At 40.9% G+C, this 22396-nt stretch overlaps 2 protein-coding genes across 3 annotated transcripts; one reads left to right on the forward strand and one right to left on the reverse strand.

The window, feature by feature from the left end:
* Positions 1 to 601: 601 nt before the first annotated feature.
* On the forward strand, positions 602 to 8105 carry LOC127758619 (uncharacterized). 2 transcript variants are annotated; one of them, XM_052283928.1, is made up of 18 exons: positions 602 to 903; positions 1162 to 1227; positions 1750 to 1853; positions 1951 to 1989; positions 2115 to 2177; positions 2634 to 2708; positions 3726 to 3791; positions 3895 to 3937; positions 4080 to 4128; positions 4878 to 4971; positions 5057 to 5109; positions 5923 to 6007; positions 6245 to 6347; positions 6424 to 6516; positions 6988 to 7054; positions 7312 to 7378; positions 7467 to 7520; positions 7636 to 8105. In XM_052283928.1, the coding sequence occupies exons 2-18, from the start codon at positions 1164 to 1166 to the stop codon at positions 7768 to 7770; spliced, it is 1254 nt and encodes a 417-aa protein (XP_052139888.1). In that variant the 5' UTR covers positions 602 to 903; positions 1162 to 1163; the 3' UTR covers positions 7771 to 8105. The 2 variants fall into 2 exon arrangements, with proteins under 2 accessions (XP_052139888.1, XP_052139887.1); XM_052283927.1 differs by having other exon boundaries at positions 602 to 724.
* A 3238-nt stretch (positions 8106 to 11343) lies between these two features.
* Positions 11344 to 13426, reverse strand: LOC127758661 (peroxidase 9-like). The gene is made up of 4 exons (XM_052283930.1): positions 13112 to 13426; positions 12792 to 12983; positions 12377 to 12542; positions 11344 to 12001 (listed from the first exon to the last, which is right to left on the reverse strand). Exons 1-4 carry the CDS (start codon positions 13373 to 13375, stop codon positions 11580 to 11582), a joined length of 1044 nt encoding a protein of 347 aa, XP_052139890.1. The 5' UTR covers positions 13376 to 13426; the 3' UTR covers positions 11344 to 11579.
* Positions 13427 to 22396: the final 8970 nt, after the last annotated feature.

A 22396-nucleotide genomic window follows, 5' to 3' on the forward strand; every position in this document is an offset into this window, starting at 1 on the left:
TCTCCAACTCCGGTGACCCTGATGAAAGCAATGGAATTAGGGTTTAGGGTCCCGGGTTGGGAGGGGGTTGGGGGGAGGCGGCGGCCCGGCGGCTGGCGGTGGACACGGGCGGGCGGTGAGGCGGCGCGGCCCACGGGGATGGAGGAGGGCGGTGGGCCGGCGTTAGCGGGGGCGGCGGGGGCAAACGGCTAGGAGACGGCGGTTAGTGGTTAGGAGGCGGTGGCTAGTGGTGACGGATACGGCGGCGGGAAGCCGTCGGAGACGGGGAAGACGGCGGGGCGGGGGCACTCGCGCCGTCCGTTGGGGAAGAGAGGGGGTAGGGGGTAGGGGGAGGAGGCCGGCCGGGGGGAGGGGAGAGGGGGGCTCGCCGGCGCCATTGACCCCTTCCGGCCAGCCGGCGAGTCCGGGAGACGGCGCGTGGGGCGGCGGCGGAGGCAGCCGTGCGCGAGAGGATGCGGCGGCGGCGGCCTGGAAGGACGAGGCGAGGGTTAGGGTTAGAAATGCCAGCACGAATCTTAAAGCGATCCAACGGTTTAGAATTCGCATGATTTGTGAGGTGCTTTTCTTTATTGATATTTTTATTATTTTCTTTGGTCTTTCCGCTTGCCGGTGGACTGGAGTGGAGTGGCGGTGGCGGTGGCGCACACTCGCGGCGCCTCGTGCGCCCCTCCGCCTATCGCCGCCGGCGGCCGGCCACCCACCCTCGAACGCCGCGGTGACGCCGGTGAGTTCTCGCTGCCCTATCCCCTAAACCAGATTTTCCGAGCGGTGCCATGAGAGTCCGTCGAGTTCGCCTGAGCCATTCAACTCCGCCGTGAGGGTGGGGGTCTCCGACGTGCCCGTCGGCGCGATTCCGGGAAGCCGCCGCCGCCGTCGTCCTGCCACTGGGGCTGCCTCAATCAGGTGCTCTGTTTGCAGCGCCATCCACGAGACGGGTTTATCCCATTAGCCCACTACCTTTCCCTACATTTCTCTCTTCTTCGCCGCAGCTCGATTTGCACAAGTTCGGTTTCATGATTTTTCTTTCAACACCAAAGCGAATAGCATTACATCAGAATCTGTGCATGTTCATGCGCAGTTTCATTCTTTGGACGATGAATCACCGTACATTGAAAGTATATTTAAGTTTATAACTGGGAATTGTTGTTTGAAACTGAATAGGGATGTTGGCAGGCTGGGAAACATTGGCTTCCTGTCCTGCGAGTGTCATTCATTCGTTGATCAAAGGTACTATTATGCATCTTATGCTTTTGAAAGAACTATGTAAGTGTCTACTTTACTTTTGAAATTTATGGACTGTTTTGTGCGGTCTACCTTGCCTCCGAACTAGACTTTCCTGTTAGAAGTCTGAAGCCAACTTCCAAAATGAAATGGGTGTGGGGAAATTGAAAGGTTCTTGGTGTGTAGAAAGCCTAGTGCAATGTGAGGTTAAGTTCTGCTGAAGACAAAAATCCAATTGACTGAAGAAACATGTAACTGGAAGTATTTCTTGAAGTATACATTGCATATTAGGGTTCTGAAAAACTTTATGCAACAGCCTTTTCTTGTTTGATAATTCACAAAATTATATGTTTAATACACACCACAAAATTCTAATTTCCACACATACATTTCCTTTCCTACACTTACTTTCATTTTGTTAACACACGTGTTTGTGTTTGTGTCAACTGAAGTCTGACATTAGTTGTTGTTAACCAATGATAGTTATTGGTTGTGGCAGTTCTTTATAATTTTTGTTTCATTCTACAGTGTTATTAGTGGTAACCTTCATGCAGTGGCCAGCCACTGCTATCGTTGTTGTTCCGAATTCAAACTGTTTTACCTTCGACAACGATAGCCGCCTTGTGGACTTTGTATCCTTGTTCCATTTATTGTGATATTCACTTATATATTTGAAAATTGAAACAACATCAAATTCTTTCGAATTGTTGTCTCCTAACCTGCTGCCAGGCAGATCTAATCGGGAAGAACTTTGAATATAATGAAAAGGTGATTACCAGAAATTATCTACAAGATGCTGAATATTCTTCTAGCCTACTTACACTAGGATTCAATTATGGGCTTAGGGCAAGTGTATCCAGATATAGGCTCATGTTACATTATCATTGTGTCAGGGCTCAGTACCTTCTGATTTGGTTGTCCAGTTCTGCAAAGATGTGCAGAGAAGATCTCAAGCGGTATGACATCATGAAATGCCATTTCTAATGGTTAAAGCCGTCGCATTGTATTCTTAAAAGGAAAAATTCAGATAAGAATGAGAATCTGGTGAAAACAATACATGTTCATCAAACTTAGATGTTCCTCAATATTCTATCAATTACAATAATCATTCATACTGTACCAAAATATCATTTGCAGAAGAATTGCTCATTATACAATGATATATTGGTAAACGAAGAGAGCAATTACTCATCATCCATCTGCTTATCTATCCTATTTAGTTTCACCCTGCTATATGCACACTATTGTATTTAAATATGTTTATTTTCCATGGTGCCGACATACATTTGTAGCTTCTGGTCGTTCTAATTTATTATTTTGATATACATGGTCAGTATTATCAATTTCGTCATCAAATCTTTTTGTCTTGGCCATTATGTGAATAAGGCAGTGCATTTGCTCACCTGTTTCAGGGATATACGGACTTTGGACGTTTTATCAGTTCTCGCTCTTTTATAACTGGTTCACAGCCTATTGACTTTATTCAGGTAACATTTCATGAATTTGAATCATTTTTCTCTACAACAAAGTAATGGCTACAATAACTCATTACCACATAGTTGAGGACGAGGCTTCACCTTCAATATAAGTATATAACATTCCTTGAGATTTTCTTAGACCTGTTAGGGGTCAGAGGTTTTGGTAGGTTTGCTGGCATCTGGTTTTCAAGAAAAATCCCATGATGTCTTTGTGCCTTATTCTGCATTTACTATGTTGGTAATAATGTTTCAGACTGATACATGTGGTTTATAAGCTCTCTCGTATGTGCCTCATTTCCCATCCTTTCTAATTGACATGCTCGAATTTTCTCATAAGTAGCAAAGGCCTGAACCTAGCATGGTGGCAGCCTGGCAGGTATGGGTGTATATACTCCCATCACCCAGGTTCCAGTTTTCTGCAACTCAAATATGCGCTACTTTCTCCTTTGTAGGTCCATTTGCTTTAAGGATAAGAAAGATTGGACAGGGATTATGAATTCATGATATAAAGTTAAATATCATTTGTGGTTCGAGAAAAGATGGATGACGGATAAGATAACTCAATTCTAACAGAAAAATACCTCTTCTAGGTATTCTAATATTTCTATACCTCTTTTTCCCAAAGGAGACTTGGTGGGTTTTCCTCCTTTTCACGGGATATCTCTCTGTAATCCCATCTCTCTTCCCTTAGCAATAATTCCTGGCTAGAACAAACTCAGTAGTGATCAAACTGAAAAGAGAAGGCTACATGGAAGTAACACTGCCTGTGAAGTGTGAACATTTTGGAACATAAGAATGATTATAAAATCTAAACAGTTCATTGGGGTTAACAGAAAGGCATAAATGATACATAAGCCATTATACATAAGAATGATTGTTGTTGACTTATGATCTCCATTCATACAGCTTAGTTCTCTTGTGTTGCATCACAATTAGACTGTAAATATATTCATGAACAGATTTGATTACCATCATAACACTAACTTAATCAGCATGCACGTTCTAATTCCATACTTGCAACTCCAGACATTCCAATATGGAGATCTAGTGCACTGTGAAACTACTTTTGAGAAGATGGGCCGCACATCACAGGTTTGTGTCTAAATTCTGATCAGCTTCTTTCTTATTTTCACTACTTTTCGGATTTTTGTGGTCCCAATTTAGGATTGTGGATGCATTTCTGAACATATTTCAGGTAAACATCATATGCGGTCAATGCCCAAATAAAGAATGCAAAGGTCTGTTGATTTTTCTTATTTTCCATACACCTTTCTGATTCTTGGGGGGAGTACTAACTAAAATTTGATTATGGTTGGCTGCATATAACAAGTTTCTGATTCTTGCGGGGAGTACTAACTAAAATTGATAACTTTATTATAGGCAAACAAGGATGCATCTGTAGTATATCTTATGATGAACTGATGTGCAGGTAACCAGTTTACTTTATTTGCATTTTGGGTGAAGTTTTCTTTCTGATAATTGATGCAGTAGTTGTGGATTTTACCCAGTGCCTACTGCCTATACTAATTTTCCTTTTTAGTTTCTTGTAAATGCATCCCATCCCTATTTTTTGTTTGATGTACTAAGTACTAACTGCCAGGCTCTCCCTTGCTGTATTCAAAAAACTTGTAAGAGTTGGGGATGTTTTCATTTGTATAGAACTATTAGTGTGGAAGTAGTAACCGGATTCCAAAAAATTTTATGTTCGCTAGTAAACAGAATAATTGAACCAAGATTACTATTTTTTTAGAGGAAACCAAGATTACTATTGAGTCTAGGTCTTCTCATCCAAGTTGTTCCCATGCTGTTAGCATGCCATGATAATATCTTGTAAAACGAAAGACAATATTGTGTTAAACTTTGAAGCGGTTTAGCACAAACTTTTTTAGACACAAGAAGAGGAATAGATGGACAAGGATGTAATCATGTAAATTGCTTTGAACAGAATGGTGCCAAACTTTGTAGAGAATATGACTGATATAAACATGATTCTCTAAAATCAAAGAAAATAAAGTTTGAACATTGAGTATGATATATATTTCAAATCTGTGATTGCTTCTTGTTGTTTTGTTTTACTCCTTTTTTTATATGTTCTTATATATGTTTATAGCATTATGGTGTTACTTGATTGATTCTAGTGTGTGCTTGACTGGTGGCTAAATGTGATCTTTCTGTCAGGGTGACTGTTGAACTTGCTATCCCATGTCCTAAAAGTGGTCCAAGAGTATTTAAGGGTTTCACTGTCGGATTCCATCCCCGGTCATCAGAGTTGGTAATGTTGGCTGATTGGCTTTTCTTATTTTTGGGGATCTTAACTATTATTTCAGTTTGTTTTACAAGTAATTTTGTTACCCTAGGTTTATAATGGATTGACTCAACTGGGATTTGAGCAATCTCATCATGAGTTCAGGTATTATCCTGTCAAAGTATTGTTAACTTTTAATTAAATGATGTTGGCCTATTTAAGCTTCAGCTTATCTGAATAGAAAATACGTAATTGGACACTTTGATTGCTTTCAGAAAAGAACTTTCATCAGGCTTAATATAGGATGCAGTGCCTAGAGAGGGTTGACTTGTTTTTAGGTGGGATTTCTGTAAGTTATTAAGTATAAAGCCTATATGGTTGGTTGGACCCAGCTGTCTCTGTCTGTGGGGTGATCTAGTTGCTTGAGTAACCAGTTTGTTACTTAGTGGCTACAACAGATGCATGGCATGGGCTAGACCACTCAGGCACTGACCTGTCATTGTGGGAACTTTTTTTTTTTTGGGGGGGGGGGGGGGGGGGGGGGGGGATGATTAAATGAAACACCCCATATCCATCCAAATGCATGGATGGAAGGGAAGTCTTTAAACAAAATGCCATATGTTCAAGTCAAAAACTAGAGTTTGTTGTTTTGCCATGAATTCTGGTGCTATTAGTGGATCCAAGTAGGTGCTGAAATAAATGTAGGTCGGACAGGGTAATAATCAAAGCTTATTCTGATGCATATTATGTAAGAAAAACTTGGACATGATTCAAAACGTGATTGAGTGATGGATAGTCCTAAAATGGTTGATTGGATGAATGTAACACAATATATATAGATATATTTTTTGTTATTTCCCAGTACATGTGAAAATTTTCAACTAGTCCTAAACTCCCAGAATTTCTGCTGTGAAATTTTAAACAACCGCTACATTATTTACATGTAATTTCCATTGCATTATTCTGTTTTCTGTGCAGCTTTCAGGGTGAGCAGAGTCATGTATCCCTGTATCTTAGTGCAGTGTTTTCACTCTCAGGACTTGTTGGAAAACCTTCCTTGAAGGTAGGGAAAAAAGGATTTAGGCCATAAAAACAACACTTTTTCCATATGTTTTTCTTCATTGATGAAATGTTTTTTTCCCATCAGATTTCGTACTTTTGTGATGTTGTATGTTGCTCCGTGTTAGTGACCACTTCATCAGTGCAGTCAAGCCTAGCTTAGTTGATAAATAATACTGCAGTTGTCATTAGTAGAACTGTACTGTATACATGTAACTTTTAAACCATTTTATTGAACCAGGTTAATCCAGTTAAAGGGCTTGATGTGACACTGACAGGATCAGGGACCAACGGTGCTATGCCTACTACCCTGTCCCCTACAATTCTGAATGTGATCTGGAGATGTTAGTTGCATCCTTGTCTCTCCGAACAGATGCATTGATACATTCAATGTATGAGCTTGTTTTCTATATTTTGTAGGTGAAATCGCGCGGAGCAGTCCTTATGAGGTCAACATTTTGATTCCAGTAGAAGGCTATGATCCAATTGAATTTACGCTCACCAAAGAATGTGGTTGGTTCGACCACATAATTGTCAGTTCTACATAAGTGCATATTGACTTCTAGTCGCATTTAGACACATTTCAATTGAGAAAATTTTGTACGTTAGAAATCCGATAGGTTTAGTTTTCAATAATATGGGACATAAATTTAATAAAAATAAAAAAAACTAACATTCATTTTAACTTAGTGTAGTTTGCAATTCTATGATTAGCACCATCTGAATATTTGCTCTGTAGATTGGACAAGTGTGTTCCTATCTTGAAGTCAAGAAGTCAAGATATTTATGGCAATCATTAGTTTATTATATTTATCTTGAAGATGAATAACTACTAAAAGCTGCATATAACTAGTATTGTGATACAAGCAAGGTGAACAAAAGTTAGTTGATTAGTCTTACAATTCTCATCTTCCTTGTTCAAAAATGCACAGATATATTTCAGTTTGATTACCCTGTGAGTTATGCATTTGTTTGTTTGTGTAGGTCATATACAAGAAAAAGAGAGTAATCCAATGAGAGGCTGGGCAACATTTGGGATTATTTCTTGCATGTATGTGTGCCTTGAACTTTGTAAATTAGCTTCACAGCAATGGTATATATCGTACCATGAATTACAAAGTCTGTTTTCTGAAATTAGCTCTTCCTCAAATTTGGAATCGTTTGTTTCATATGTATAAATTGTCCTGGGCCTTATAAACTAGCTTCACAGTGACCACCTCAGATTCTTTCGTAAACATCTTTGTTGCAATTAGTTTTCCTCTGACGCTCTATTCATCGATTTTTTACTGTTTTTCTATGGGCATGCAGCTTCATTGTGTTGTCAAGTCTACTTTGTTGTGGAGGTTTCATCTACAAAACACGTGTCCAACATCAGGTAAAATTTTATTCTGTAAAAAAAAAAATCTTATAAGCAATACTGTGCAGAATTGTCTTGATAAATGGCACCTTTGCGCCAATTTCAGTCTGGTTTATATGCGCTGCCTGGGATGACCATCTTGTCTGCCTTCCTAGATGCGGTAAGTGTTGAAACTTTTATCTGAACTACCTGCTCATTGCCATATGACAAAGTAATTAATAATCATATAATAAAATGCCAAAATACTTATTTGTAACCTAATCGTTTGTGATCAGGTTGGTGGACCAAGCTACATGAGAGCAGATGATCATGGCGGAAACCATGCAAGCCAAGCATCATGGGAACGCATGCCTGGTACCTCACAAGCAGCAGAGCATGGCACCAAAGATAGGAGATACGGATCACTGTGAACTGAACGATGCTTTAGTTTTTGAGGGTTGCTTTTTTGTAAGTTTGAAGTATTCTGTAATCAGACAAACTCTGCACTTCATCTGCAGTTGAGCTTCCGAAGCATTGCTTATCATCTTTTCAGCTTAGATGGTGTTATGAATTGTGGTGGTGGATCATTCACATGCCACCATCGTCATCGCCATCCGATCGATGTGCATGCTCATTAGCAGATACTAGACCTCTGTTCTTAGATAGTGCTCCCTCCAGTTTTTAATGCTCAACATTGTTGACTTTGGACATATGTTTAATGATTTATCTTATTAAAAAACTTATGTAATTATAATTTATTTTGTTATTTGTTTTATTATTAAAGAAAAGCATGACTATATTTTTTTTGCATACTTACATTATTTTTTTTAATATAAGATGATGAATAGTCCGACGTACATCCAAAACCAAAAGTCACGGATGTCAACATCTATCATATCTAGGGTTTTCAATTTCGAAATCAGTTTTTTTTTGTCGGGGGAGACCGAAATTTCGGTAATTTCAGAAATTTTTTTTGCCAAAATTATTTGAAACTGACTGATTTTGATTAAATTCGAATAAAATTTGACCAAATTCAAAAAAAATGCAAAAAAAAAAACTGAAAATTTCAGGTGAGATTTGAGCTTGCCAGTAGGGGGCGAAATTACCGAAATTTCAAACCGTGATCATATATTTATCCTATAGTTCAATAAATGGTTTTACTCACCACTCATTCTTTTTATTCTCGTTCAACGGTCCAGATCATCTCGCTCACATCCAACGCATGCATCAGAATCAACCAGCCGGAAAATCGCGCACGCGGGATCCACCAAATCGCGCGCCCTTCTCCCTCCGCGCGCGCCTACGCCAAATCGCCAACCGCCGCCGCCCTCTCTCCCGCACCCGTCGCGAATCCCCCTCCGCCTCCGCAATCCGCCGCGGCACCCACACCTCCCTCCCCTCCCAGATCGCCGCCGCCGATCCCCCGCGTCCTCCACCGTCGCCGAATCCCCTTCGGCGTTGGATCGAGCGCCGTCGTCATCATCATATCCTAACTGACCAAGCAAGCAGCGGTGATTTTTTGTTGAAGGCGGTTTAATTACCTTCGTTATTCGGTTCGTGCAACCACACTCTCTCACCCTCACCGGACACACGGACGATCGATGGGCAACGCCGTCGGCGCGGCGGCGAACGGCGTCGCCGCCTTCTTCGGCAACACCTTGTTCGCGCCATTCCGATCCCTCTTAGACGTCTCCTGCGAGTAAGTAAGAACTTCTGTTTTTTTTTTTTTACTGAAATTGATGTTCTTGCGTCCGATGAGAAGAATAATCCGTGTAAATGTTGTTCAAATTAATCGTGCGCTGATTTTGTTGTTGTTGTTGTTGTTTAAATTAATTCTTGATCATCTTCTAGTGGCGTTTGCGCGGGAACATGGGACACGTTCTGCTTCATCGACCATCTCTGCGCGCTCAGCCTCGGCAAACTCATCCTGTTCCTTGTCCTCTCCTACCTCAGTAAGTTTTGCTACTCGTAGCGTTTTTTTTTGTTTGAATTCTATACTAAATTTCATCCAAGTTTGTTCTAAATTAATCTAGCAGCGTGTTAATTGATCTTTCGATGATTTGATTTGATTCGCAGTGCTGCTGGTGATGTGGAAGCTCGGCGGCAAGTGCGTGCTCAAGAGCGCCTGCAAGACGGCCATGGCGGCGTGCTCCTGCTGCTGCCACGCCATGGCGGCCGCGCCGTGCTACCTCTGGCGCGCGCTGCGGAGCACCAGGCGCGTGCGCCGCGGGCGCCGCCGCCGCCGCGACGACGACGTGGAGGAAGGAAGAGGAGGATGGGGCGGCTCGTCGTCGGGGTTCGGCTGGAGCTCCAATGAGGAGGAGGAGGAGGAGGAGGAGGAGGGGGGCTCCTCCTCCACCGGAGGCGGGGAGTACGGTGGCGGCCGCCGGCGCCACGGGAGGAGTGGCGGCGGCGGCGCGAGGAAGCAAGAGCGGATGCGGCGGTCTCTGCGGCTGAGGCCGGCGAGCTTCAAGGAGAAGGCGGTGGCCACGGCGGCGAGGAGGAGCAGGAGCAGCCATGGCCATGGGGAGAGCGGCGGCGGCGGCGGAGGCCGGCGTCTCCGGCGTGTCGGGTCGTCGTCGAGGAGGATGTGATCAAAGGTGTTCGTCCCGTCGCCGCCGAGTGGCCATGGCGCGCGCGGGAATCTGATGGTTTAAATATGTTCCTTTACTCAAATATATTCTTGTCTCGCATCTCCAACTTAGATATATTCCATCTGAATCACACTGTCTCTGTTGTTATTCGGGGAAAATCTATAGTTCAAACCACAAATATGATGTAAATCGTAAAACTTTTACTCTCGCTAAAACTTAAGTATCAGAGTAGTAAATATTTTACTTTGGATGATATGAACAAATCTTAGATGTCACTTTTTCATCATATGTAGAGCCTGTTTACTTTGATGAAAAAAAAACCTTACCAAATTTTGGCGTTGCTAAGATTACCAAAATTTGGCAGGATTTCTTATATAGTTACCAAAATTTGGCAGCAAACTAAATGTAGCCACTTTTTTGGCAACTTTACCAAAATCTGGTAAGGTTGAAAATGGCATCAAAGTGAACAGGCCCGTAGTTTCTAGGTTTGTACTCTATATTTTCCTCTATTTTTCAACAACATGCCTTTATATTCTATCACACCCATCCCTAGAATACATTATTTTTAGCTATGCACCTACACATAGAGGTAGAGACTAGAGAGTGGTCTAAATTATGAAATATAAAACTAAAACAATGGGTATCTTTAAATTTTATCTAATTATGTTACAGCACATAATTAGTTTGTTGGTATTTATTTTATGAAAAAATTTAAGTTACTTACATTTTTCACTGCTTCGAGGTAAAAAACTATCCTTCCACGGGTCATTCAAAGGAATTCGGATCAGGTGCAGTTGCAGTAGTAACTACAACTTAGCAACTGCACGCAACATCGGCCATCCATTTTTGCGATCAATGGTCTAGATTCGTAGCTACAGTAACCAGGTGAACAGTAATTCGTGCTACAGTGTTTACTGCTACAGTAGTGTGAACAGTCAATACGTGATCTAGGCCGTCCAGCTTGTATCCAACGATGCGTACTGCTACTGCTTAGGGTGCAGTCACTGACTGCACCTGATCCATATCCCATTCAAAGATGATAAAATTATCCTTACCAGTGTGTACGGATGGCCCTGTTCGTTTCTTCTAAAAGTGGAGGATGAAAATTTGGATTTTCGTGGCACGCTTTTTAAACCGTTAAACGGTGCGTTTTGTGTGAAAATTTTCAATATGAAAGTTGCTCTAAAATATCATATTAATCTATTTTTCAAGTTTGTAATAATTAAAACTTAATCAATCATACGTTAATATCACTTTGTTTTACGTAAAAAAAACTTAATCTTCATCTTCATCTTCATCTTCGTTTTATGTATGATTTTTGATTATGTGCAAATTTCAAAAATCAAACGTTGGTGTGGCTAAAGAAATAAGAACAGGTGCGTGGCAAAACAAATTGGTGACTTTTGACTTTTAAGAGACGATGTGATAACATTCATCGAAAGGACTGGAATTACATTGAGTACAAAAAAGAAACAGGATTAATTTTGAAAAAGAAAAGCAGACAGGGCTTGCAGACTGCAATTACACCTCATGCCACCACACTTGCGTGGTGACATCCAAACTGGAAAACAATCTCTAAATTACAACGGTGACCAAAAGCAAAGGAAATATATTGATGCAAATTAAACCGAACCCGCTTTCATATGCTAGATCTTCTTGTTAACCACACGGCAGTTCTTGCGGATTTCTCCGTCGTAACCAGTGAGGGGATTGATGTTCCCCATCTTGGTTATCGAGTTCACGTAGTGCTCGAAGAACAGCGGTTCGTTTTCTGCATAGCTTCTGACGAGACCCGCGATCTGCGGGTCTCGTCCTGTCCACAGAACTTCATCTGAATTGAGGAGCCCTCTTCCCTCGATCAACAGCTTGTAATAGGTGTTGTCGAATTTCGAAGGGGTAGCAAACTCCAGTGGGCGTAAGTTGTTGTCACCGCCGCTGCGTGGGCATGTTGAGGCCAGTGTGGAGTAGAACATTCTCTCTAGCGTTTTGTCAGGCTGGTTGTCTCTGTGCTGGTTGTAGAGCCTCTGCTTGAAGCTCACACATCTGGCCATTCCAATGGTGTGGCTTCCTGTCAATGCAGAAAAATGTATGTATTTGTTTGATGAGAAAAAATATTATTAGTTGTTTCAATTATGTTGATGCAGGAGGATGGTTTGGATTAGCATTTTAATTATCCCAGTATGACTAGAGCTGCACTATCCTTATATTTGTTGTTCACTTGATTTTCTGGCAAATTTCATTGCTTGTTATGCTTTGTTTCAGTGTTTTTCTCATCTTTTCTAGGTTCTTGCAGTACTACTTTGAAAGATTAAACTTGTGACAAGAAACTGATGTGGAGAACAAGTACAAACAAATCTATTTTATTCTGCCGAGTTTTTATTTTACTACATTACCTCAAAAAAATTCTAGTTTCAACACTGAAGAGGTGGAATTAATTCAATACCTGATAGTGCCACAAGGTCCACCTTATCCAGTCCTTGCCTTTCAAAGAATTTCACAAGACGATGCAGTGTCGCATTTGGTGGAGGAAGGTTCTTGTTTGCTAATTTCATATATGCTGCCTTTGAATCCTTCCTTCCTAGTGGAAGTTCCCAGTATGGGCCACCGCTCTGTCATGAGATAAAAACCATTAAATTTCATCATGCTTGTGGTACATAATTTTAAACTGAGGTTAGAAACATTATTTTTACTTGAAATGCCAGTGTTATATATACATCTACATCCAAACAAGATGAACCAAAGTATTGTAGTTGCTTTCAGAAATTCTCTTATTGTGTTCTCTTGAAAAAGAATGAAGTCTATATTTTAAACAGATGAATGAAGTTTTTTTTTTTAATTTTAAGAGCAGAGATGTTTACCAGAACTGTTGAACCTCTGGCAGCTAGGGCAATGGTGTCAGCACAAGAGACTGTGTGTGGACAAGCTTCTTCAAGTGCAGCCTTGATCTCGTCTATAACTTCAAATCCTCTAATAGAATTTTTGTTAGGAATAGCCTTTTTCTCGCTCACGAATTCTTCGCTGTCATCCAACAAAACCGACGCGTCGCATCCCTGAAATTTCATCGAGACGATCAAAACCACTTCTCATTTATATCAATGAGTGAACACTGAAAATTGTGTTTCCTTCTAGAAATTTTGTGTTGTTTTAGAACAAGGAGGACACTTGAAAATGTGCTAACCTGAACAAAGCAGTCATGGAACAGGAGCCTGAGAAGAGAAGCAGCAATCCTCTGCTCCTTGGCAATAGCCTTCTTTAGGACAGAGACCACAATCTCATCAGCTTGTGGGCATGTAGCCTTATAGTAATCTGGAGAAAGAACTGGCTTTGGTGGGCTCTGCACAACTGGGTGAAGATCCTCATGGTGAGCAGGGAAAGCAAGAGCTACAGTGAAGCACAGAGAAGCAGTGAAAATTGCAGAAAGAACAGTCTTGGATGAAGCCATGATAGCTTCTGGAGAGTGAGATGCTGTGAATCTGTGGTTTGATCAGTTCTCGCAATTTCGCTTCGTATTTATAGAACTCAAGAACTCTCAAAATGTTATAGAACTCATGTTGATTCAGCTGCAACATTCCACTTCATCCACTCCACTAGCTAAGTTGTGGTAAGAAAAAGGAACATGCATGGAGTTGCTTTGGGTGTACCTGATATTCTCTACTGCTTGATTTAGAGGCTGCTTTTGTCTTGTGTATCAGTTACCACTATCTGATGTCTCATAATGCCTTGCCATGCTAAACTGACCTGCCTAAACCCTTTTGGTCTCTTATTATTGGTTCCACTTCAAGAACAATGAGAATTTTATAATCGGGCTATATATATGTCTTTCTTGTGTAAGGCACTACACATAATTGAGGTTTTCACTGCTATGGTTTTGCATTTTTGGTGTTCTAATAATACATGTTGGGAACAGAAAGTGTTGGCATTTGTTCAACCTACTTCTCTAAAATAATCCCTGGTAATATAAATCGAAAATGTTGGAATTAGCTGTAGCTACTCCAAATACATCGATCCTTGTAACACAACTGAGAGAGCTTGAGAAGAAAGCACATCTACACTTTAGTACTAAGTAGTGTATTAGGACAGCTTTGGTAACTAGGAATTTTTAACTGTTTCATTTCGTGTATATTTATGCATGCATGAAAGAGCAAAAAGTTTAAAATCTCACGAGACCCTAATATATACACTGACCAAATTTAGTGAGAATTTCGACACATAACACATTAGTTATCCAACAAATGTAATTATTCAGAAATGTAACATATATTTCCTTTGAAAGATCCTTGACCTTATACAAACAATGCAAGTTAAAGTCTTGCACTTAAAAGCCCATGTTAACCACAAGAGCACTGCTCCCGTCCTGCATTTTATACCGCATGGTACATGTACCGCGTGGTACCAAAACCCATCCAGCCATTGATTTTGCGGGGGTAGGATAGGAACAGGCAAAGAAGCGAGGCACCGCTCCATCCTTTGATTTTGCGCGACTTCTCTCCCGAATCAGACGCGAGACCCGCCAACCAGACATCGTAAACCCTAGCCGCCGAACAAATGTCCGCCTTCTAAATCGCGCCCCAAATCTCGCCAACGTCGCCGCCCGAAATCACGTCGCCGCCGGAAGCATCTGCCGCCCCAAATATCGCCACCGGAAGCATCTGCCGCCCCAAATCACATCGCCGCCGGAAGCAACTGCCGCCCCAAATCACATTGCCGGAAGCAACTGCGGCCGTAGTAGTTGCCGTCGTCTGAGTCGTTGGAGCAGCCACCATTCCCCTTAAGCGGTGTACATCGCCGGCGGAGAAGCCCTTGCGATGCGGCGGCTCAATTGGGACAAATCGCTAGGGTTACCCCTTCACTCCAGCACTCATCGATCCAGATATTGTGAAAAGACATCAGTGCTCTTGCACCAAACGTTTTCAGGTGGTACTGCGCAAAGGATACAAATGGTATCGTGTGGTACCGTGAATTCCTAACCGTTAGATCTGTGCGAATCAACGGCGCAAATTTTGTACCTCGTTGGTACCGCGCGGTACCTCGGGGGTGTGCTGGATGATAAAATTCCTATAACCACAAGGAAAGTAAGTTCAGACTTGCAGTTGTGCTGATCAGTATTCAGTAGTAGAGACTAGAGACCACTGTAAAACTATTCAAATCCAGTATTTTCAAGGGTTGAATATTACTACCTCCGTTTCTAAATTCTTGTCTTTGACTATTACTATTCCACTTAACCGTTAACACCTCCTAAATGGTTAAATTACAATGAACGAAAGATTAATTCTTATATAAGTTAGAATCCTACACATACTTTGTAACACGGTATCTTTTCTTTGGGAAAAAAAAAGACGAGTGGCAAGTTAAAATGTGAATAGTACGTGGTGACAACTGACAAGTTTTTAAGGAACGGAGGGAGTATAATACAGTAAACTCTCATATGGCAATACAGGAGCTATAGACAGATCTCGCTGTCTAAACTGTGCGAGACTGTGTCTGTTAACAGTAGCCATCACCTGGTCGGTGCTGAATATGCATCAATGAACAGTTACCACTGTTAATCTGTTTCGGACGCCTGGGTAGTTGGATCAACGAACTATAAACAAAATATACTCTGAATCCCTGAACTTTAACTTTCGGCCAAATGCAACATGTTGCTCTGTCCGGGTTTCAGAATTTTTCAGACCTAAGCTTAGAGTGCAATTCAGTGCATTGGCGAGCCTTGGAATGCAACCATTTTGGAACCCCACAGGTATGGTCACTCGCTGTCTCGTACAGTGACGCGATGAATGACGATTCCCAATTGCACGGCCTAATAATTAATCGATGAATTAACCTACTTAATAAACTAGTAATTAACTAGCTAGCTTCTGGAGACAAATTAGAAATAGCTGCGCACGTACATGATCATGTGCGAGTTTCGTTGCTGTCTTAGCACGCAAATGCCCGGCCTTCCAATCTTATGGAGATCATGCATGACACGACCGGTTATCTGCCCGGCCGGGGTGAAGCAGAGTAATCACGTGTTCATAAGCGTGCAGCCCCATCGTTTCGCTTATTACAGCGTATTTACAAACGAAAAATAATTTATAAATAAAACTTTTATATACGTGTTGTTAGCGATCTAAAAGCAAAGGCTGAAAAATAAACTTCGATAAAAAATCCCAAAATTAACTCCAAATTTAAGGTTAAAAATTTAAATTTTGACTGATAAGTATAAGTATAAGTGAAAAGATAAGACCAATAGTTTATTGGGTTTATGCAGGGGCAGATCTAGAATTCTAGTAGAAAGGACTTATGTCATTTCTCCTCAAGCCCTCATACTCTTCCTTAATTTTCTCCCTCTTCTTCCCTCTCCAGTCTCTCTTATCCCCTTCTCTCAATGGTGATCCAGCGGGGTAGGGGGACTTGAGTATCCAACACCTACGCTGGATCCGTCTCTAGATATGTAAGTATGTTACCTCGTATCAATCAGAAACATGCTTACATGTATTAATTGTGTGTAGACAAAAGAGAAACTGTAGTTCAGTACTCCCTTGTGCTTTCCATAAAATTAGCCTATTGTTCGTGCGTTGTTATAAAATTTTAATTAATAAAAATTATCGTTAATATGTTATTATTGTTATTTTCTTTATATATGCATCATCTCTTAATTTGCAGGCGGCGCTTTATAAAATTTGGAGATTTTTTTACCAGCTTTAGGTAGTGATTAATGGCGCGTCGGAAAATATGGCTACGGCTGCATGCCGGCCGGCCGGCAAGTGGTTCTTGGCCGACCAGTCGGCGCAATCAATTCAAATGTAGGACTTGACGTGAGAAAAATACTATATAGAGAAACATAAGAGAAAGTTTAATAGTATAGCTAACTACTACTCTAAATTATTTATAGCCAATATAATGGCCAATTCATATAATAGTTGCTTACTACACTATTAATACCTGGTCCCACCTATCATACACACATTACGTTTTGGAGCCCGTGCTGCAGCTGGCTACATATCTACAGCCCGCTGCTCTTCTCTCTCTTCCTTTATCTCTTTAAAATATATTTATAGCTGGTTTATAGCCTGCTATTATACATGCTCTAATGCACTCAACTTTCGACACAACAGTATACTAGTTAGGCCCACACACTGCTGCCGCTAGCTGCAAGCATATGCTACACGTAAGCACGTTACGTGCATGTCCAATTAAGTGATAATTAGGACATGCATTCACGATCAGGGGTGGATATAAGAGGGCTCAAGCTGACCTCTACTACTGACACGAGGATCGTACAGGCTTCCTTACAAAGATGGGAAGATGAGGTTGTAGCTTAATTTTTTCTAGTTTGTTAAGTCTGGATTCCTCACTGTTCAAGATAAAATGACTAGAACAATGTTGGCAGAATATTAAAGGAGTTATCACATAGAATAATTCTCCACAACATCAAGACATAATGAGAAAGGAGTAGCATTAAATTTGAATATGAATCAATAGTGTTTGCATTAGAAAAAAATAGTATCTAGTACTGATTCATAATGTGGATATGGAAATCATGGCTACTTTCTTTTATTGCGGTGGCCCTTAGCTACTTCCTCCATGCCCATTTAATTGTCACATTTGCAAATAACACCAAGATCTATGCAAGAAACCCTTCTTCTTTCCAAAACTAATTATCATCGATCAACATGCTGTGTTAGGCATACATGATACATGTACATGTGGATATGCAAAAGTGCAATTGCATACATGGGAGACATGCAACGATGTCATTTACTCATGCACAGATAAACGAACATATGTATAACGATGTCATTCACTTCTACGCAGATAAAAAAATAAACATTATAATAGATGATGATTAATTTTGAAAGACCTTAAAAAATTTATATGATAATTAAATGGGTATCATAGAGTGGGCAGTGTGCATGCATGCATCCATCATTCACTAGTAAAAAACAATATTTCCAGATGGCCCAAAAGTGATTTTTGTGTGCAGACCTCCGGTCTGTCTGTCTGGAAGGGTCTACGAAAATCCAATTTTTTCATGAGGGTGGCGCGCCCGCACACAAAAATCAATTTTTCATGCGCGGGTGCTTATGTTGTCCACACGCGAAAACAAAAATCCAAAAAAAAAAAACCGCACCCGTCGGCCGCTCGCCGCGCACCCGCCGCCGGATCCGGGAGGGCACGTCCGTCCACCGCTGCCGGGCTCCTCCCGCCGCCTCCGTCGTGCTCCTTCCGCCACCGTCGTGCTCCTCCCACCACTGCTGGGCTCTTCCATTGCTGTCGTCGCCGTGCTCCTCCTCCACCGCTGCCGTGCTCTTCCTCCCACCGCTGCCATGCTCCTCCTGCCACCGCCCGATCCGGGCGGGGGACGGCCGCCGCCACCGGATCTACGCGTGGGACAGCCCTCACCACTCGCCTGCTACCACATGCCCACCGGCCGACTGCCGCGCACCCCTCACCACCTTTGACTCCCGCCGCCCCACGCCAGATCCACCACCGCGTGCTCGCCACCGCCAGATATAGGCGAGGGAGGGCCACCGTCGCCCCTCGCCGCCTTCGACGCGTGAAGCGCCCGCTGCCGCACGCCCGGGAGAGAGAGAAAGATAGGAGTATGAGGAGGAGAGAGAGGAGAGGAGATAAGGAGGAGGTAATAAGGAGAGAGAGAGAGAGAGAGGAGGGGATGACTTGAAAAAATTTGAAGTGCTAAAGAGGGAAAGAGGAGGTAACTCCGATTTCTGGGCGGACCCTTAAGAAGCCCGTCTGCGAAAATATATTTTTCCGTGCAGCCGTTTAAGAGGCCCGTTTAGAAAAATGACTCTATTTGTATATACGGCTCGATAAGAGGATCGTCTGTTAAAATAGATTTTCGCATGCGAGTCTTTTAAGGAGCTGTATACAAAAATATGAGTCGATTTTTAATAGACGCCGATACTTACGATTTGTCTGTAATCTATTAATCTGCTTATTCAGGAAAACTTGTGACTTAGCTTGATATAGCCACTATTTAGTCATCTCAATTTGGCAGTTAACTCAGTTAGTTAGCTAGCTATGGCAACTAACAACGTGCATGCACGTACGAGGAGAAGTTGATCAGATCTGATGCATTGCATTGGCGAGTAGTTGATCAGATCAACATGCGATCGATCGATAGATAATCAGATGTGCTATCTCTGTCAAATTAAAGAAGAAGAGAAATTGAAGGGTTCGCAACTTCAACCGTTGCCATCATCACTCGATTGATGATCGATCTATCGATATATCGATCGAGGTCATAATCACATAGTAGTACTGGTGGAATGAATGTTAGTTGGATAGGTGACCTAAGCATGGATGGTTCCGTTAATCGTTTGTTGACCTCACCCCTCTCGGAAAGTTGACTAGCTCTGATAGATCTCTACTAGCTAGCTTAATTAGCTAGGTAAACGCCTTAGTTAATTACAGTAGTTTGTGTAACACAATAGCACAAAATGATTACTATGTGCATATGATCGCCATTAGAGCATATACTATAGCAAACTATAAACCAATTTAATTAAACACATGTTGAGGTTTGACCTAAAAAGATATAATTTGGTTGGGTTTGATACAACCGACAGCAAGCCACTGGAGATTATGAGGCTTTGACCTAAAAAGAGCTATAGTTAAGCTAGCTGAACAACACATATGTGCAGATGATCACAAAGTTAGTAGCTGGTATAGCTAATTAGCTATGTCTCCATGCATTTCTCATTCTTTCTTTCTTTATTTTGAGAGAGAGTCAATCACTCCATCAGCCAGTCAGGTCCCATATAATTGATACCTATACTAATCAAAATCAAATTTGAGTCAAGCTGTTATCTCTAGAGATTCCATGGCCGGTCTGATGCTGTGTTTAGTTGCCGGCTGGATGCAGAGCAGGTGAAAAAGGCCGTACAGCCAGATGGAAGCAGACGAGCTTGTTAGTTGGAGTGGGGCCCTGTAGTTGGTACACTTGTACTTTGGCCACTTATACTTGATCTTGCACAATTATGTACTTCTAATTTGGTACACTAGTACCCCTACTACTGGTCATTTGTACTAGCTAGCTAGCACTACCAACTTTGATCTTGTACTTATCATGATTCATGATTATGCACTTAATTTGGATTTCTCCCATGCATGATACATCATGGGAATTTAGGGCAATAGGGTTATGGGGCACTATGGTTATCTATGTACTCCAGTATTAGAGCATCACCAATATATATGGTAAAGTGATCCATATAGATGGGACCCACATAAATAGTTTATCCTTATGGCAATGTCCACAATGTATAGATACAAGGTATCATTAGTAGAAGAGAGAGGAGTAGAGATAGATAATATAATTTATTCTATATGGGTAGTCCATATGCATATGGGTATCTTTTGCTATTTTTCTATATGGACTAGTTGCACAATGGTAATAGGTGGCTGAATGAAATATTCTATTGCTTATGGACTACTTTTACACCATATTATGGAGTGGATAGCTAGATGTGATTTAGTTTGCTTAATTAATGTAGGGGATGATAAGAACACAAATGTACTATCCACATGCTTTCCCATGGCTCAATGCATGTCTGCCACATCTTTCCTTTCTCGAGAATCGAGTTGTAAGTTTTAACAAATTGATGTGACATGGATAAAATGAGTGTGTCAGAGTGGTTAGTTAGTTGTTGCAAAAATGGGAAAAAAATGATTGAGCAATATATTGGAGAAAGTTCATTTTGTTTTCTTTTTATTTTTTAATTGTGCATGCATGTCACCCCTATACTTGAATATTCAAATATGATTGAGCTATAAGAACATTTTCAAAAGAAAAAAAAATGTATGCAATATCTCGACCCTTTAGTAGAAACTTTTTGGTATTGGTGAGATTAGTCCCATATATAGTGAACTTAGATAAATTAATGCTAGTATTAGCATATAAACCAACACATTGTGTAATCATAACACATATTGCCTAATTTTGATGATTGAGAGAGTGTCGTTGTGTGTGTGTGTGTGAAGAAATAAAAAATAAAAGGGGTACTGTACGTTCGTAGTATTACATTTCTTTCGGTTATTGAGCTTTGATATATGCTAGTATGGCCTTGCTTGGATCCTTTGAGCTATTAAATAGCCATCCGAAATCTTGCTATTTAGAAGTATTAAACGTAGATTACCGACAAAACCGATTCCATAACCCCTAGGCTATTTTGCGAGACGAATCTAATGATGTATATTAATCCATGATTAGATTCATCACGCAAAATAGCCTAGGGGTTATGGAATGGGTTTTGCCAATAATCTACGTTTAATGCTCCTAAATAGCAAGATTCCGGAGGGCTCCAGATCCAAACAGGGCCTATGTCTTATAAAAAACCAACTTTTAAGTTCTGAGGATGAACTGTAAAATCATTTATCTAGATTTATCCCTAGAAGTTGTCTTTTTTTTCGGAGGGTGTATTTATTTTGTTTTTTTTATTTGAAGTTGGTTAGTTAAAAAAGAAATACGGGGGGATGTTTTTAATATACTCTAGCAAGGACATAACCAAACATGGAATCGAATCTACCCACGCGTCGTCTTTGACTCTTTTGGTCGATATACATGCCATGCGACTTGCGAGTAGGTACGTACAATTGTATTATATGTTCACTGTTAATGGATCCTGTTAGAGTGCTAGTATAATAGTAGTATGATAACATTGAATATGTTAATTATCACCTGAAATCTGTTTCTGTAAAAAATAATTTCACTCATCACTATTACGTGTATATTGACATTTTTTTTTGGATAATCAAATTTGTGCCAGCTATATATATCTTCTAACTTAGGATATTCTGCATAAAAACATATTTACATCCATGCACCAAATTATCAAGCTAAGGCACTCATGTTTCAACTTTCAAATTAAAGCATAGAGCTGTTTTGACGAAATTGCACGTGTTTTTGGATCATTTGATGACCTAGGTAAACCCGAGAATCAGTTTGCAAAATTATCTTTGTGATACAGAGGTTAATTCGATCTGTCCAAGGCTTCTGTTTCTGCTATCGCAATAGTAAGCTGCAGACAATTAACCATAATGTTTCTACACTGTAATGAGGTTAACTTAATTACCCTTCTATTAGCCACAGATTTTTCTACCTTTTCTTTTGCAGCGTATAACGTATTAACGTGGCATGGCAGGCTTGCAGCCAGTGTCAAATTAATATTCATTCGCACGCACTCTTCAGATTGCGTAAAAGTGCTAAATATTTTCCAGAAGAAACGTGGAAAAGACATGCACAATAGCTCCCTTCGCCAGCAACACACACAGCACTTGCAAAATAAGGCAGCTAACTAAAAATAAAAACCAATTTCTCCTGCCTAACTTTCAAAAAAAAAAAAAACTGTTTAGCCATTGAATTCCTTGCAAGCCAAGGGCTAGTCTTAACAGTCAACAAAGCAGTGATCAACTTGCCTTAATCTGTGATCAACCTCCTAATCCCCTATCATTACTAAGA

Source organism: Oryza glaberrima, chromosome 1, assembly GCF_000147395.1.
Source record: "Oryza glaberrima chromosome 1, OglaRS2, whole genome shotgun sequence".
NCBI classification, from domain to species: Eukaryota; Viridiplantae; Streptophyta; class Magnoliopsida; order Poales; family Poaceae; genus Oryza; species Oryza glaberrima.

Bases quoted from the DNA above. Each gene is read 5' to 3' on its own strand.
- LOC127758619 (XM_052283928.1), top strand. From the start codon at position 1,164: ATGTTGGCAGGCTGGGAAACATTGGCTTCCTGTCCTGCGAGTGTCATT. The intron at 3,938-4,079 runs GTCTGTTGATTT...ACTTTATTATAG, and splicing joins CCCAAATAAAGAATGCAAAG to GCAAACAAGGATGCATCTGT. The intron at 4,972-5,056 runs GTAATGTTGGCT...TTGTTACCCTAG, and splicing joins ATCCCCGGTCATCAGAGTTG to GTTTATAATGGATTGACTCA.
- LOC127758661 (XM_052283930.1), bottom strand. From the start codon at position 13,375: ATGGCTTCATCCAAGACTGTTCTTTCTGCAATTTTCACTGCTTCTCTG. The intron at 12,984-13,111 runs GTTAGCACATTT...ATGAAATTTCAG, and splicing joins TCCATGACTGCTTTGTTCAG to GGATGCGACGCGTCGGTTTT. The intron at 12,002-12,376 runs GTATTGAATTAA...CTGCATTGACAG, and splicing joins GGACCTTGTGGCACTATCAG to GAAGCCACACCATTGGAATG.